This window comes from Podarcis erhardii (genome assembly GCF_964252035.2).
Source record: "Podarcis erhardii genome assembly, chromosome: 9".
NCBI classification, from domain to species: Eukaryota; Metazoa; Chordata; class Lepidosauria; order Squamata; family Lacertidae; genus Podarcis; species Podarcis erhardii.
The window spans coordinates 59794106-59811463 of record NC_138512.1 but is presented as its reverse complement, the minus strand read 5'-3'; the positions used below and the strand labels follow the sequence as shown (position 1 = coordinate 59811463).

Below are 17358 nucleotides of genomic sequence, written 5' to 3'. Positions count from 1 at the left end.
ATTAAAACACCTTTGTCAAGGACAGAGGTGGAGAACTTCAGTTCTGTGGGGTCTGGATGCATCCCTCCAAACATGATCTAGCCCTTGGGACCCTCTATAGACCACATTCCCTTTCCAACCACACCCCATACTGGCCTTCTTTACAGCTCATTGGGTGGTTTTTGTCTGGCTGCAGTGCATCCTTGAACTCTGACAATGTCTCCTGCTTGCCTAGATAGAGAAGGGTGCATGAATGTGAGTAGAAACTATCCTACTGTAAAAAAAATGTAACATTAACACTCATTGCTCCACTCACTTTGTCTCTATCCCCACCTACCACTGGCATATGGTCCTTCTAAGCTTGTTCAGAAGGTGATGTGGCTCTTGGGCTGGAAAAAGCTCTCCACTGCTGCTCAAGGACAAAGAGTAATTACAAGCAGGAGTGGGCTGGCAGTGGCAGTTTTAGGGTAGCACAACCCTGGGTGCCCTCTGCAGGGTGGTACAAAAACAATGTAGAACCAAGGGTGGGAGGCAGATTTTAGCATTGCATGGGGTGCTACTGAGATTTGAGCGCCCAAAGGGGCACTCAAATGGCCTTTTACATTAAATGGCCTTTTGTCCCTACTTTTGTCCTAAAGTAATTTTACTTCTAGACTATGTGGTCACAGACGATCATTTTAAAATAATGCCAAAGGAATACAGTGAGTGCTCACTGGAAGGATAGATCCTGAAACTGAGGCTCCAATATTTTGGCCACCTCATGAGAAGAGAAGACTCCCTGGAAAAGACCCTGATGTTGGGAAAGATTGAGGGCACAAGGAGAAGGGGACGACAGAGGACGAGATGGCTGGACAGTGTTCTTGAAGCTATGAACGTGAAGCTATGAATGTGAGTTTGACCAAACTGCGGGAGGCAGTGGAGGACAGGAGTGCCTGTTGTGCTCTGGTCTATGGGGTCATGAAGAGTTGGACACGACTAAACGACTAAACCAAAAAAAAAAAAAAACCAAAAGGAATCCAAACAATGAGAGAAGTAAATTTTCTGTGAACAAGAGATACTATGAGCACTGGTAAGGTGTGTCTATTGTTAGTAGTGGAACAGTTTTAATTGAAGAAATATATTTGCAGCCCAAATATGGTAATAATGCATGAATAACTTTCTAGATCAGAGTGATTTATTTTGAATGTATCAAGATTTTTCAGTCTCTGGGTGAAGACTTTTGATATTCCTTCAAGATTTTAAGGAATGTAGTAGTGATCATCAAGAGTGCCCCAGTTTTTTTTGAATCTAGGACATAACATTCATATATTAGCATATGAGAAGTGGGGTGTCCTAGTCCGATGCAAATTTTAGTGATCACAAGAAGAGCACCAGAAGATCATGTTTGTACTGAACAGATTCACCTGGATCCAAAGAGTGCATTATCTTATTAACGCTCCCTTAAACTTGCCTACAAAGCACATTATACAGTACTGAAAGAAATACTTCCTGCCTCCTTCTCCTCCTCCAGAGGGGAAAAGAAAATGGATAAGAAGTGCCAAGTAATAGACAAGCACGAATCATGGCTTTTAATACTCCCAAATGGCCGTTCCAGGTAAGACTATGCCTCTCGAGAGGATCTCTATTTATAACCGGCATGCTGATAGGCTGTTGGCACCAGGTGTTAATGTGACAAAGTATTGGTTTTTACCATGGCTCAGATGCCTCAACCCAAAATGGAAGACAGCAGAGCTGAGATTCGTCATTCATATCAAGCACTGGTGAGGGGGAGAACGGAGAAAGACGAGTGAGTCAGAATATACAGCATGCAGTGCACTGGACACAGCTCAACAGGACTTAAAAGCCTCTTAACTCTTTTGAATGCCTTTCTGGAATGAGAGCCCTTTTCTTCTTAGAAGTCTTTTGTGTAAGTGAGCAGTGGTGGCATTTGACGACTTTAAATAATCAGCCAAGCTGTCAATGGCTTGGAAATGCCACCGGCGTCTCAAATTCCCACTTGTTATCTTTGTGGTTTCTGGTTACACACATATTAATGGTGGCTAAGCCATGCCCATACAGAACTGAAGAGTAAGCTGGGCTGGTGAACCAACATCTATGTCACCAGAAAGCAAGCATGTGTAGCACGGAGATACCACTAGCATCTGGAAATATACACATCATACATTTAATGCACATTTAATGCTGTTGCTTACTGGGAAGTTTGTGTGTTGTGGGGACGTTGGCATGGTGCAAACACATTGGATTGGCTCCATAAGTGCACTCGCACCATGTCAACCTCCCCACTGCTTCACCCCTCTCCCTCCTAGTAAGCACAGCGATGCCGCTGAAAGGAGGCCAGGGGCATAGTGGTGCCCCTTCCTCCATGACAGCTGCCTCTGATTTTTCCCTTCTAGGGAGGTCTGGGGGGAGTAGTCAAAGAAGTTCTAAAGTAGTATGGTCTACGCTACCATCTCGTGATTGCACCATCTTATCCTGCTGCAGGTAAAGGATAGGTCACAGACATCTTCTGTCAGGAGTTGGAGTCAGGCAATAAAGCAATAAATCACCTGATGTCAGTGAAGTTAACTTTTTGTTGAAGGAAGCTAAAACAGCTCATGCCTAGTGGTCACAGCAACACTTCCTCACAGTTGCAAGGACTGAAGATCCCTGCCTTCCCACCGCTCACCAGTTCCTTCCCCAGCAGCCTAAGACTTTGTTGTCTTGCCTCTTGTTGCTCTGCTGTCTTCATTTCTCTGTATGTTCTGGGAGACCAGGAGGAAGGGGAGCTGGAGGGGGAAACTCCCTGGCTTATTCAGCCCCATGGCTCCCACTTCTCTCCAGCTTCCGCTTCTGTCTCTGATTCTGCACTGCTCTCTGGCCCAGCCTCTTCCTGCTCACTAAACCCTGTTGCCTCTTCAGCTTCCAACACTTCCTCCTCCCAGTTCCCAGATCCCTCTTCTCCCTCTGACCACTCATTATCATCCCACCACCAATCCCCTGGCACTGAGCCTTCTTCTGCTGGAGTTCCCCTGGGGGTTCCCCAGCTGATGCCTCCCACCACTCCTCGGCATCCAGCCAGTCCAGTACATCTTCTCTAAACTCTGAATGGTTGGTCCCTTGTGTCCTGGTATTTAAAAGGGACTATTGGGAGGGTTGCCTGGACTTTGCACTGGTGTGTAAGTGCCTAGGACAGGCAGTAGCAGCAACAACAGCAGCTACCCATGCAGCATACCATAAAGGTATTGCAGCAAGCAACACGTTATGTGTTATTATGCCACATGCCTTTAATGGCCCCTGATGTGTGCCAGCAGGGCTCTTCTTACACCCTTATGACTTGCCAGCCAGTGGGCCTGCTGACTGTGTGGCAGAAGCTACTATTTAAACAACCTGAGACAGAGATGGCCTGTTTCTCAACTCCTTCCCTCTTGACTCTGATCAGATGGAATCAACACACTATGTCCTCTTTACTCAACTACTCATGCAACTTCCATTTCCCCATTAGGGTGGAGCCATAACCACAGCCCTATGCAAGGGAGTTGATTTCTCTGCAGGCTGCCTCTGCTAGTCTGACAAGGTAGAACAGGAGAGCAGCAGACAAAAGAGGGATGTCAAAGGCTGGGCGGGAATTCCACTCTGCTAGGAATTCCACGAGTTGGTTCTCTAGCATTGCTTTAAGGGCCTGTACTTCACTGCTTTGTAAAAGATATATTCTACAACCTTCCTGTTCATTCATAACGACGACCTCAACTAAGTTTGAATTTTAGGAAAAATTTACTTATGCAGATACTAGACTAGGGAGCATTGGGTATGCAGAGTTCCTGCCATTATTCCATATCAGGCTGCTGGTGGGGTAATGCATACTTCAATTTTTGTCCTATGCAAAATTGCAACTGTGATGCTGGCCGCTGTGTAGCTTCTAAGGGCCAAACAGTGCTTTCCTAAATGCATCTTGAACCATTGGGTCAGTTTAAATTCCTTTTTTCTTTCTTTTTTTAAAAAAATTAATAGTAAGTGTGTGGTGCTTTTCATGGGGACTGTAGCAGGTGCAGAGGAACCATGCTTTCCTCTCTTGCTGTGGTTCTAATGAAAATCTCCCTTCCCACAGCTGCAATTAGCCCTGACTGCTGCTAGACATCCAAGGCTTTAATAAGAGCTTTCCTGTTCAAGGCTAACTGTGGCTGTGCTGGGGTGTGTGTGTTGGATTTTCATCAGGACCATGGCAGGGGAAGGGTGGGGGAAGGACCTACCCACCCACACTCTATGGTCTTCATAAAAAGACACACACACCCAGCCCCACACCTGTTTCTGTTATTTTTAAAAACCCAACTTGATTGCTAAAGATGTGTTTACTGCCACACCTTATTCGGCCTTAAGGGAGTTAGTGAGGGGGAGAATCAGGAATCAGGAGCCGCAAGTTCGCACTGGCAGGAGGCAGGCCTCTGTGAGAGCTAGGTCTGGCCAGCAATAACACCCAGTACCAAGGCTGACTGTTCCTCACTGGAAGCCTGCCCAGTTTATGCCCACTGTTGAAGATGGCATACATTTGAATGCCACTTGCTGAGAATCACAAGTGTGGAGGTCTGTGTTGTACTTACATCCTGCTTGTGGGCTTCCCATAGGCATCTGGTTGGCCGGACTGCATGGGCCTTTGGCCTTATAGGGCAGGGTTCTTCTCATGTTCCTAATGTTTAAACCCCAGAAACAATAATAACAGAACAAGTAGAGTCAATAGACCTTTGGGCTTGTCCAGCAGGGTTGTCCTTATATTCTCATAACTCTCCCAGAACAATGGGATACCTGGTTGTGAGGAGTCACTCTAGAGAACAGCTGGAAAAACTGTGGCCTTTCTGTTGTTGCTGGACTACAGTTCCCGCCATCATATTCTGCCTTGCTCAGACCACACCTGGAATACTGTGTCCAGGTCTGGGCACTACAATTTAAAAAGGATACCAACAGTGCTATTTTTCTAGAAAAAGGTGCCAGAACTCACCATGAATGCCTCCCTTTTTCTCTTACAATGGCAATGGTGCCCACATAAGAGGTACCAGAACTGATTTCCTGCGAGTTCCGGATGAAAAAATAGCCCTGGGTAATGACAACTGGAAAAGGGACGTGGGTGGCACTGTGATCTAAACCACAGAGCCTAGGACTTGCCGATCAGAAGGTCAGCGGTTCCAATCCCCGTGACGGGGTGAGCTCCCATTGCTCGGTCCCTGCTCCTGCCAACCTAGCAGTTTGAAAGCACGTCAAAGTGGAAGTAGATAAATAGGTACCACTCTGGCGGGAAGGTAAACGGTGTTTCCGTGCGCTGCTCTGGTTTGCCAGAAGCGGCTTAGTCATGCTGGCCACATGACCCGGAAGCTAAACGCCGGCTCCCTTGGCCAATAAAGCGAGAAGAGCGCTGCAACCCCAGAGTCGGTCACGACTGGACCTAATGGTCAGGGGTCCCTTTACCTTTACCTTTAATGACAACTGGAATGTGTGCAGAGGAGGTTTGAAAACCAAGCCTAATGAGGAATGGTTAAGGGATTTGGGGTATGTTTAGCTTCGAAGAGAGGAGGCTGAAAGAGATATGATAGCCATCTTTAAATATCTAAAGGGCTGCCACATGGAAGATGGAGCAAGCTTGTTTTCTCCTGCTCCAGAGCGTAGAAATCCAGTATCAGTGGATACAAGTTACCAGATATGAGATTCTGACTAAACACCAGGAAGAACTTTCTGACAGTAAGAGCTGTTAAACAGTGGAATGGACTTCCACAAAAGGTGGTGAACTCTCCTTCATTGGATGTTTTAAGCAGAGGTTGGATGGCCATCTGTAATGGATGCTTTAGTTGGATTCTTGCATTGCAGGTGGTTGGACTAGATGACCCTGAAGGTTCCTTCCATCTCTGGAATTCTATGATTTTATGGTTCCTGGCTGGGGCTGATGGGAATTGGAATCCAACAACATCTGGAGGGCTATGGGTTACCCATCCCTGTTCTAGACTCTGAGAGGATATCATGGACCAAGCAACTTTCTGAGGTAAGCCTGTTTCCTCACTCCACTGAACCTAAAGGTGGAGGTTTGGAGGAGCATCTCCTCCCCCATTGATCAGCCCGGACACTGAGGCCCACCTCCGAGGGCCTTCTGAGAGAATCCTGGGAGTTGTAGTTTACTTTCCATAGAACTCTTAGTTAGCATCCTTAGCAAACTACAGTGCTTGGGATTCTTTGGGAGAAAGCCATGTGCCTTAAATGTATGGTGTGATCTGGATGTGACCCAAGTCTCTTTACTGATCAACCTCTGCCAGTCATTATGGAGGGTCATCAATAGGAGATGCTTTAGTTGCACCCTCCATTGGTGAGCCTGCATTGAGCAGGAGGTTGGGCTAGGTAGAGACCTTCTAACTCCATGCTTGTGCCCTGTAAATATGTTTTGTTGCTTTCTAGTGGCACTGGTTGTTATGATGGATGCACCTGGCACCCTCACTTTTCTCTTTCCAAGGAATAACCTCTCAGATAAACTGTGCCTTTGGGATGGAGGCCAACAAATCTCCTGCTGCTAGAAAGCCGTGTGTCAGTACAGATTGAATTTTGGTTGGTATTTGAAGCACGATGTACTTAAATGATCAGGCCTCAAGCTAGCCCTGTGAAATTTCACCCTCGATCGGAAGTACTTAGCAAATGTACAGACGGGTACCTGTATTAGTCTGCTCCAGCAAAAAGAGTTTTCCAGGGCATTAACAACTAGCAAATTTGTTGTGGCATGAACTTTTTGTGGCTTATCAGAATGCTGTCAGTTCTGATTTCTCTGTCCATTTCAAATATTTCACCTCTGTAGTGGGAAATGCCTCCTAAACTGAGTTACTTCATATTATTACTTCATATTATTTGTTGCCATTTCTCTTAGAAATGAAAATTAAAAACTCACAAATTATATAGTTACAGAACTGGGAGAGGGTTAGTCTGGGTGTTGTTTTTGGGATACCCTCCAAGCCTGTAGTTTTATATATGCAAGGTGGGATTCTGTAGCGGAAAAAAGACTGCTGGAATGGTCAAATCAGTCTTTTTGTTAAGTAGGTCAAAGTCTGTTAAGTTTCTCTTTGTATGACTAAAGAGGACAGATGACTGGTTGCCACAGAAACTATGAGATGAAGAAGCCTCCAGAAGGTCGGCTAAGGGGCAAGGCAGGTTTCCCCCTTCTCTTCCAGCTGGGGATGATGTCAGGAGAACAATAGACCTGGGGCTGGCCTAGTCTTGGATTAGGCTGGGACAATGGCATAGGAAGGGGGGTGCGGTGGGTGCGGGCCGCCAGGGTGTGTGTGACAAACATGGCCATAGCTAGGGGGTGGTGAGGAAGGTCCCTGTCAGGGGCGCCCTCATGAGCGGCCCAAGTTTGCTCTCCTCTTTGTGGAGCGCTCTCGCTTCTTGCAGCGGTGGCAGGCTCCTCTATTTCCATCTCCCTCCATCTTTCTCTCCAACGGCGTCTGGATGCCTTGAGCTGATAAGGAAGCCAAGAAGCTGAGGCAGAAGCAGGAGCAGCGTGGCAACAGGAGAGCATGTGCCTGTACAACAGCCAGACACTAGTACGAAAAGAGTTTTAGAATTAATTCAAGCTTTTGGTCAGGTAACAGGATTTAAGTTGAATAAGCAAAAAACCAAAGTCTTGGAGAAAAACCTAACGAATGTTGAAAGAGAGAGGTTTCAAAGTGAAACTGGACTAATGGTGGCAAAGAAAGTAAAATATTTGGGGATTAATATGACATCTAAAAATGTGAACTTATTTAAAGATAACTATGACAAATGTTGGGCAGAGGTAAAGAAAGGTTTAGAAATATGGTCAAATTTGAGGCTCTCCTTGTTAGGCCGAATTGCTGTAATTAAGATGAATGTATTGCCTAGAATGTTATTCTTGTTTCAGACATTACAGATTGTGGACAGATTGGACTGTTTCAAGAAGTGGCAGAAAGATATATCTAAATTTGTCTGGCAGGGCAAAAAGCCCAGAATAAAATTTAAGATATTAACTGATGCAAAAGACAGAGGGGGGTTTGCCCTGCCGGACCTAAGGCTGTACTATGAATCGGCAGCTTTCTGCTGGTTGAAAGATTGGCTACTTCTTGAGAATACAGATATTTTGGATTTAGAAGGGTTTGATAATACATTTGGTTGGCATGCATATATATGGTATGACAAGGTAAAAGTTCATAAAGGATTCAAAAACCATATTGTTAGGAAAGCATTATATAATGTTTGGATTCGATATAAGGATTTGTTGGAAAATAAAACTCCTAGGTGGTTATCACCAATGGAGGCTAAGGAGGTGAAAAAGCTCAATATGGAATCTAAATGGCCAAAATATTGTGAAATTTTAGAGCAAGAGAGTGGAAAAATTAAATTACAGAGTTTTGAGAAAATAAAGACTAAGGTACGGGACTGGCTTCATTACTACCAAATAATGGAGGTGTTTAAACAAGACAGGAAAATTGGCTTCCAGGTGGAGAGATCAAAATTAGAAACAGAACTGTTAGAACCCAATACTAAGAATTTATCAAGAATGTATAACCTGCTGTTGAAGTGGAATACACTAGATGAGACAGTTAAACCAGCTATGATTAAGTGGGCACAAGACATTGGTCATGACATCATGTTTGCTGACTGGGAACAGTTATGGACCACCGGTATAAAATTTACGGCATGTAATGCCTTAAGAGAGAATATTATGAAAATGATTTATAGGTGGTACATGACCCCAGTCAAGCTTGCAAAAATCTATCACTTGCCTAATAATAAATGTTGGAAATGTAACGCGACTGAAGGTACCTTCTTTCACCTTTGGTGGACTTGCCCAAGGATTAAGGCCTTTTGGGAAATGATTTATAATGAAATTAAGAAGGTACTTAAATGTACTTTTCATAAGAAACCAGAGGCATTTCTCCTGGGCATGGTCGGCCAATTGGTGTCAAGGAAGGATAGGACATTCTTTATGTATGCCACTACAACAGCAAAGATTCTTTTAGCAAAGTATTGGAAGACACAAGAACTACCCACACTGGAAGAATGGCAGACGAAGGTGATCGACTTTATGGGATTGGCGGAGATGACTGGCAGAATCCGGGACCAAGAGAAAGAGACGGTGGAAGAAGACTGGAAGAAATTTAAAGTATATCTTAAGAACTGTTGCAAAATAGATGAGTGCTAAAATGGCAAGGGAAAGGAAAATCTAGAATTACAGCTGTACCTGATTGATTAATTATGAGAAGAAATTTAAAAGGAAAATAAGTAATTATCTAACTGGTGCGGAGGGTTGTTGAAAAAATTTAAAAATAGGGATGCAGAGACGGGGAGGTAAGGGGAAGTCCGAGAAATAATGTTCATGAAAAAAAGGATTTGAAACTATACATGTTTATATGTTTTTGTTTGTTTATGTGTGTATGTTGCTTTGTTTGTTTTTATTTTGTATTGGAAAATTAATAATTTTTTTTTTTTTTTTAAAGGAGAGCATGTGCCTGTGCCATTCGCCAGGTGCGCCGGCGCTGCTTCACTCTCCTAAGAATAAAAGTTTGCCTGGTCTCGCTTTGGGCATTGTTGGGTCTCCTGGCTTTGCCCAAGGAAAGGGGGGGGGGAGAAAAGTGTCCCGTTTCCTCTCCCCACCACCTCTCTGCCTTCCCCAGGACCAATAACAAGCTGCTCTGAGTCAAAACAAAACAAATTCCTTCCAGTAGCACCTTAAAGACCAACTAAGTCAGTTCTTGGTATGAGCTTTCGTGTGCATGCACACTTCTTCAGATACAGTATCTGAAGTATCTGAAGAAGTGTGCATGCACACGAAAGCTCATACCAAGAACTGACTTAGTTGGTCTTTAAGGTGCTACTGGAAGGAATTTGTTTTGTTTTGACTATGGCAGACCAACACGGCTACCTATCTGTAACTGGAACTATGGAAGGCACCACATTGAGCCGCATGAAATGGAAGTCCATCTGTATCTGAAGAAGTGTGCATGCACACGAAAGCTCATACCAAGAACTGACTTAGTTGGTCTTTAAGGTGCTACTGGAAGGAATTTGTTTTGTTTTGACTATGGCAGACCAACACGGCTACCTATCTGTAACTGGAACTATGGAAGGCACCACATTGAGCCGCATGAAATGGAAGTCCATCTGTATCTGAAGAAGTGTGCATGCACACGAAAGCTCATACCAAGAACTGACTTAGTTGGTCTTTAAGGTGCTACTAAGCTGCTCTGAGGTACAGTAGCGGCAGGAGGGGACAGCAAAGGAGGAGGAGGGAAGAGCCATTGTGTTCTCAGATGGGAGACAGCCTCCCCCATCCTTCTCCCCAACCAGTGGAAGAACCAGACTCAAATTCCTCACCTCTTGACCCGTCAGCAAACCTTTATTTCCCCCCTTTCTGTCTTCCCCCTCCCCCCTCCCCCTCCCCCTCCCCTCCCCTCCCCCTCCCCCTGACAAAGTTTTTTTGGGGTGAGAGACTTTTTCTCACACGCATATTTTTGTGTTGGTGTTGCTGAGAGAGGAAAGGGGGGTAGTTCTGTGAGGAAGGTGAGTGGGCGGGGAGAGAAGGAAGGAAGGAAGGAAGGAAGGAAGGAAGGAAGGAAGGAAGGAAGGAAGGAAGGAAGGAAGGAAGGGCCGGTGCCACCAGGAGGACATCCAGAGCAGGGGGTGGTGGCCTTGACTAGGGGGCGCAATCTGGACAGTTCTGCTAGGGACGCAAGATCACCTAGCTACGGCTCTGGTGACAAAATGGCAAAAACATGTGTTTTTACAACAATTTTTTTGGGGGGGAGGGGTTCACGACACTTTTTTTGGAAAAAAATAATATTATTTAAAACAAGTTTAATAACTTCATCAACAATTAATTAACCTCAACAAGTCAACGTAATACGTATTGAAACTTTTTAGTTCAGTCAACAAACGCAACAAAATGCGGCTGAACTCGACGCTGTGTAGTGGAGAGCGTATGGATAAGAAAAGGGAGGGGGTGTTTCTGTCCGCCAATTCGCTGAAGTCTGTCTCTGCAATTTATACTCGAGCCAGACGTAAACAACCAGTGATTCATCATCACTCAACCGGCAACCAATCCTATCCGCTGCCGTGCCTGTCAGTCACCCCATGTCATTCTGTTGAGTTAGTTGTGCATTATTACTGAAGCTTATAAGTGCCGTGTTGAGTTTATTTTTGTTACATTTTTTAGTTCGTTGATTCAATGTGATCATCCTCTTCTGTATGATATTGAGCTTGGTAAGTAATGTAAATGTTATAATATATGCTATTTGTTAAGCCAAAGCTGCAAAATAGCAAAATGAAGTAAAAAAATTCATTGATAAGGAATTCCCATCATGAAAAAAAGTGTTTAAGTGCTTATGCTCACAATGTTAAGTAAATAAACCAGAAAATAACACTTGCAACTGTATCTTATGTTCTCTTCTTTTAATAATTTCAATGTGGAGGGGGGTGACAAGAAATTTTCTGCACTGGGTACCACCTTACCTTGCTACACCACTGGGCTGGGAAAAGCTACTAATTTGGACTTGCTCTCTGTACTGAATCCAAAACTATGGCTTTGGAGATCCCCCTGGAAACCTAATGGGAGGCAAGCTCTGTCTGAATCAGACCTGCTTTACCATGCTGCCTAAAAGAGGATAAAGCTGGCAGACTTCAAAATACATCATCTTTTATGAGTTCACTTTGGTGCCCTCTGTTTGTTTGTCTATCACAGGACATTTGCAGACAGCAATCTGACATCACAAGCAGAATTAAATCACATAATATAAACAGAAACAAACAAACAAAACCTGTACAAACACCCCGAAAACTCTAGAAATGTGAGATGGAATTGGGTTGTTTTAAACTGCAGACTGCTTGTGACTTGGTGGTGGGTTATGTTTGACTCTGTTTAAGACAGGTGTTTGTGTGTGTCCACTCCAGACCATCAGTATTTTGCAGGTGAGATCCAAGCACATATTGGAAATTTTTATTCTGAAAGTGTGGCCCAGTTTGAGAACCTCTGCTGTAAGGAAATCAGGTCCAATGCCTAATTAGCAGCTCACCTGAGGGAGCACACTGTGTGTGTTGACTGTAACAAGAGTGGTGCCCACCAGAGCTACAGGTCACAAGGGGATAAAAACTGAGCTCAAAAGCAGAAGAGAAAGCCAAGATGAAGTGTGGGCAGCAGTCTAAGAGACTGTGCGTGCTTACCTAACATTGTGGCATCAACTGGTTTAAACAGCGCCAATCTAGGCCAGCCTCTTTAATAGGAGACTGTAAGCTAATGAGGCCTCATCTTGGCAGACAGAAACTTTATGGCTTGTTCCTCGTTCCTTTTAAGAAAGTTAAAGTGCTAAACTAGAAGTGAAAGATGAAGCTACCTCAGGGAACACAAATTCCAAGTTGGCAGGGAGGAATGTGCCACTTTCATTTACTAGAGTCATTCTTTCCTGCTGCGCCACTTTAGTTTGCTGTTTAAGCTGTTTGATCCTCATGTGGTGTGCCTGGTTGCTGAATCAGCATGCCTGGCACACCTCAAAATTTCTCAGTCTGGAAGCATCCATACTGGCTATTTTGGTCTTACACAAAAAAGTCCATTTCCTTGAATTAATGCATTTGCACCCCATTGTTCTTCCATGGTTTCATGCTGGCACTCTTAAGCTCGTCTCTTTTTATCCTCAAAACAACCCTGCAAGGTAGACTAGGTGGGAAGATTATGGCTTGTTTGGGGCTATCCACATGGTATTTAAGGCTGGGCATAGATTTAAATCTTGGTTTTCCCTGATCCAAGCCTAGTGCTCTAGGCCAGAGATAGCCAAAGTTGTGTCCTCCAGATGTTATTGGACTATAATTTCCATCAGCCCCAATGATCAGGGATGATGGAAGCTGGAGCTCAACATCCAGATGTCATGAATTGGCAGGGTGATGTGAAGGATGAAGAGAGATGACCCAGCAAGAGATGTCACCAAAATTAGGACACACTGGGACAAGCAGGGAATGGAGAAGGAAATACATGGTGACAGAGGATGGTGAGGGGATGGGGGTCAATGCACAGGAACCAGAGCAGCAGAAGAGCCCATCATTGGAGGGGCCCCTGTCTCCATGAACATGGTGGGCACTGAGGTGTAGGGAGCAGTAGGAGGGGCACTCTAGGAGGCTGAAGCAGGCAAGGACCCACAGCTCAGCTCCTTAGTTGGCCAGGTGGGACTCGCTAGCTCTGGGAGGAGGGGTTTGATACCTCAACTGGAGTGGGCTTGGAGCAGGTGAGGGCCACATGCCTCATCAAGCCCAGATGCTGCAATCAACATGCAAAGTTCAAAAGGGAAGCAGAGCTCAGGTGCTGGGTCTGCTCAACTGCTGATGTTGATGAACTTTGGCTTGGGTGCTCCTGGACCTCTATGGAACTGTGCTTTGGGTTTGACTCTGGACTGTATCCTGACTGCTAGACTTCAGATTTGGCTATTTGGACTACATTTCCTGACCTTTGGACCTGTGTGGATTGGCCCTCGGACTTTAAACTTTGGCATGGTGACTTGCTGCCAGGTAGGTCAGGGGTTCAGGGCACGGGAGGGCATCTCACTGGCCAACCTGGCTCCAGACAGTTCTCCACAATAGAGCAAAAGAAACCCTTAAGAAAGTTTCAAGCTGCTTTGCTCCCAGGGTGACATTCAAGTTGCAGAACCCTGGGAACATCAGAATATGGCCTGAGTAGAGCGCTGAGTAAGACAGGGTGTATGTTGACACCATCAGGCAATTGCTTCACTGTGTGCACATATTATGATGTCAAACAAACAAACAAAATCCAGGCTGACATTTTACCTTCCAGGACTCTTCAATAGCAAAATCATACATGCAGGGAGGCACATATGGTTATGCGAAGCGGCAAATGTTCTCTTTCACACATGCATGTGCACATGCACAGTCTTGGAGACAAATACTTGCTCAGGCAATGCTAGTTCCGTATATACACATTCCCAGCATTGTAGTGAGTGATGACAGCAGGAGAGGCGGAACAGCCCGGGCGGCATTCTCTGCCTGAACTGGAGAGGCAAGGGAGGGCACTTTGGTGTAAGCAGGGAGGGACTCATTTTTCACTTCCTCATTCACTCCAAGCAGCAGCAGAAGCAGCAGCAGAAACAGCTTGCTTGCATGCTTGCTTGCATTGTAGAGATTTCCTGTTGTCCACAGAAGGGAGGCAGAAGCCGAAGCAAAAGGATGCCCATTTGTTCCCTGCCTCCCACCTCTTTCTTCCTCTGGCCAGTGGTACCCTGAAGAGGAGCCGCAACAGGTGCTACGGATGGGCATAGCCGAGATGGAAGAGAGGAGGATGAGCTACCAGCAGGATCAGCGCCGTCACTTGGGGCACAGTGATGTAGAAGAGGAGCTTCAGAATCTAGGGTGAGAACAAGTAGCTGTGCGTAATTCCAGCAGACAGAGGAACCCTCCATTCCCAGGGAAGCTCTGAGAAGGCTGAGAAAGCCTGCTGACATTATCAAGCTGATGTTATGACACCAGAGGTACCTTTTCTGCTGACCCTTGTCTGTTTTATTTCTTTAGTGCTAGCTCACATGATATCGTCGTGCAATAGGCTAGGCAGACAGGAACAGTTGTATTGCAAGCTGACACTCCTGTTTGCTCCCTTCCCCGCTTTTGGAAGTAAACAGGGCAGGTGTGTTTCTGTGCTGGAAGTTGAAGCTCTGAGCCTTAAATTTTAAAATGCCTGAGTCTCTCGGCCTCACTCCCCTCACAGAGTGTTTGTTGTGGGGGAGGAAGGGAAAGGAGATTGTTAGCCACTTTGAGACTCCTTAAGGGGAGTGATAAAGCGGGATATCAAGTCCAAACTCCTCCTCCTCTTCCTCCTCCTCCTTAATTGCGGGGCGATGGGTTCAAGCCCCATGTTGGGCAAAAGATTCCTGCATTGCCAGGGGTTGGACTAGATGACCCCGAGGTCCCTTCCAACTCTACAGTTCTATGAAAGGGCAAGGGATGAGAGAAAGTGTTCAGTTAGGGATACTTATTTACTTGAAACTCCTTCAAGAACCATCTTTTGCAGTGCAGGTTACTGTGCATTCAGCCTCAACAGAAGTCTTTCAATTGTTCTTTAAATGAAATAATGCTGTGTCACTGGTTATCGGCAATATTGCAGCATTATCCAACAGGATAACACTCCTAGAATCCCATACTGCTTTCCCTCAGTGACAAAATATTCAGTCAGCTGGTTTAATTGTGTATTCAGCCTACAGACCAATTATTTAAAGTATTCAGAGCTAAGCACACATGCTTCAGATAACGTGACGAAACATTCTTGTTTGATGCTGCGAGAATGCAGTTTCTCTGCAAGAGATGTGCTACTTTGAGAAAACTTTTGGATCCCCTTCAACAGCTGAGTAACAACCACTGTTCCTATCTCCAGTCCATAGTTTGGGTTTCTGCTTTCAAGTCTCCCATGTGAATACTTATCTCCCATGAACAGAGAGAGCAACTTTGTGCCATTTCCGGCTATTGGTCCATTTTGAGAAATATTGTGTACTCTGTCAACAGGTCTCCAGGGTTTTTCATATTGCTGACTACCTGATTTATTTTAACGAGAAATGTTAAGGTCGAATCTAGAACCTTTTGTATACAAAGCATGTAGTCTACCATCAAGCTATAGTCTATCCTCATGGTTGGCCATAACTACTGTTAATGTTACATTTGCATCTAGGATAACTATAGTTTGAGCTAACCAGGACTGCCTACAGCAATAGTTATAGGTATAGTTAGGAGGCTATTGGTTTTAACCATGGTTTGCCTGATAGAGACAGAACACTAAACTATCGTTCTCGATAACTATGGAAGAGAAAGGGAAATTAGCACAAGAGCAGGGTAGGATGTGGTGTGAAGGTATGGGAGTTTGTGGCACACTCCTGATCTCCAAACCATGGTGGGGAGATGTGGGCTGTCATTTTGAATTAAGTCATTCCTGTGTGACTGTAAATCACTCCCCCCCCCAAAGTTCTGCAGCCTCTAAATGCCCTTAATACCAATTGCTGAGGGGCAACAGTGAGGGATAATAATTGTCCTGATTGTGGTCTTGTCATAGGACTAGCTCAGGGGTCGGCAAGGTTTCTCTTGCCTGGGCTGGATCGGTCCCACGGAGATACCTCCGTGCGCCGGACTGCGCGCCCGCGTTAGCATGCCCACCCATGATTTTGGGCATCAGTGCATGCACAGATGCGATTTCCAGCGCCGTGGAAGCGAGTCTCTGTGCCGCACCAGTTTAGCGCAGCACGCGAGCGGGTGGCTCAGTTTGGGGGTGGCTCATTGGCCAGTCAAACGACCTCCGCAGGCTGCTTCTGGCCCATGGGTCTTAGGTTGCTGACCCCTGGACTAGCTAGACCTTTGTTCCGATTTAGCAGCTGGGCTCTTCTTATGTTTGCCTGGATTAATAAACCCCTAATTAAGTGTAGCACTAACAGCTAAAGCCACACAAACAGTATCCCTAAAGGTGCAGTGTGTATGTGTGTTCTTCACCATCAGATCTACTTCCCTTGTGCTGATGTCCCAAGTCTTAAGTAAGTTACTTTGCCATGTAGCCAGCTGGAAAAATGTACAGGAGACACATTGTGCCTTGTAAAACTAAAATATAGTTCTCACTGAGATGCTGAACTGTCTCAGACATTAAGGTCTCTCTCTCTCTCTCTCTCTCTCTCTCTCTCTCTCTCTCTCTCTCTCTCTCTCTCTCTGCCATAAATGAGCATGTGATTATGTGATTTCTTGTGAAAAGAGAAAGGGAATAAAAGTCGGTGGGTCAGAAGTTCCTAAGATTCAGCAGTTATTCACGACACTTTTGGTTTTCTTTGAGCAACTGTGTGGGGGCAGGGGGCAGAGTCTGACGTTGGTTTTCCATGTTGAAAAACGCAAGGTGGTTTCTCACTGTACTGTATTTTCAGTTGTATACATAAAAGGACACAGAGGGAGCTTCCAGGAGACCTCATTCATCCTGATTTGTTTGCAAGGAGATTAGGCGACTTAATGAGATTAGGCTATTTAATAAGCATTCACCCTGATTTATTTGTGAGGTTTGATGTTGTGTCAAAACAAGTGTTATCTCCCACTTTCTAGTGCATTTCCCCATTCCTTCTTGCAAAAGGTCTGAGCTTTCGGGGAAGCAGATTTGTTGCACAAGATCTCTAGATCGTCTAAAACTGTGCAACCTGAACTAGTTGGTTTGTGATTGAATCCCACCTGTTAATACCAACAGCCCAGAATTTAGAAGCGACAGATTATGTTTTATCTGAATAGCTCAGCGTGGTGCTGATAATGCCAAGGTTGCAGGTTTATTCCCCATATGGGACAGCTGCATCTTCCTGCATTGTAGAGGGTTGGACTAGATGATCCTCAGGGTCCCTTCCAACTCTACAATTCTATGATCTC

The 17358-nt window shown here is 45.2% G+C and overlaps 1 protein-coding gene across 2 annotated transcripts in view; it reads left to right on the top strand.

The window, feature by feature from the left end:
- Positions 1-14035: 14035 nt before the first annotated feature.
- DAPP1 (dual adaptor of phosphotyrosine and 3-phosphoinositides 1) overlaps positions 14036-17358 on the top strand; it is a 35528-nt gene continuing 32205 nt past the window's right edge. The window contains exon 1 of one of the 2 annotated variants that reach the window (XM_081877283.1): positions 14036-14340. In XM_081877283.1, the coding sequence (XP_081733409.1) occupies positions 14240-14340 (101 nt within the window). In that variant the 5' untranslated portion in view covers positions 14036-14239. The remainder of the gene's footprint in view (positions 14341-17358) is intronic. The other variant, XM_081877282.1, reaches the window with a different exon arrangement.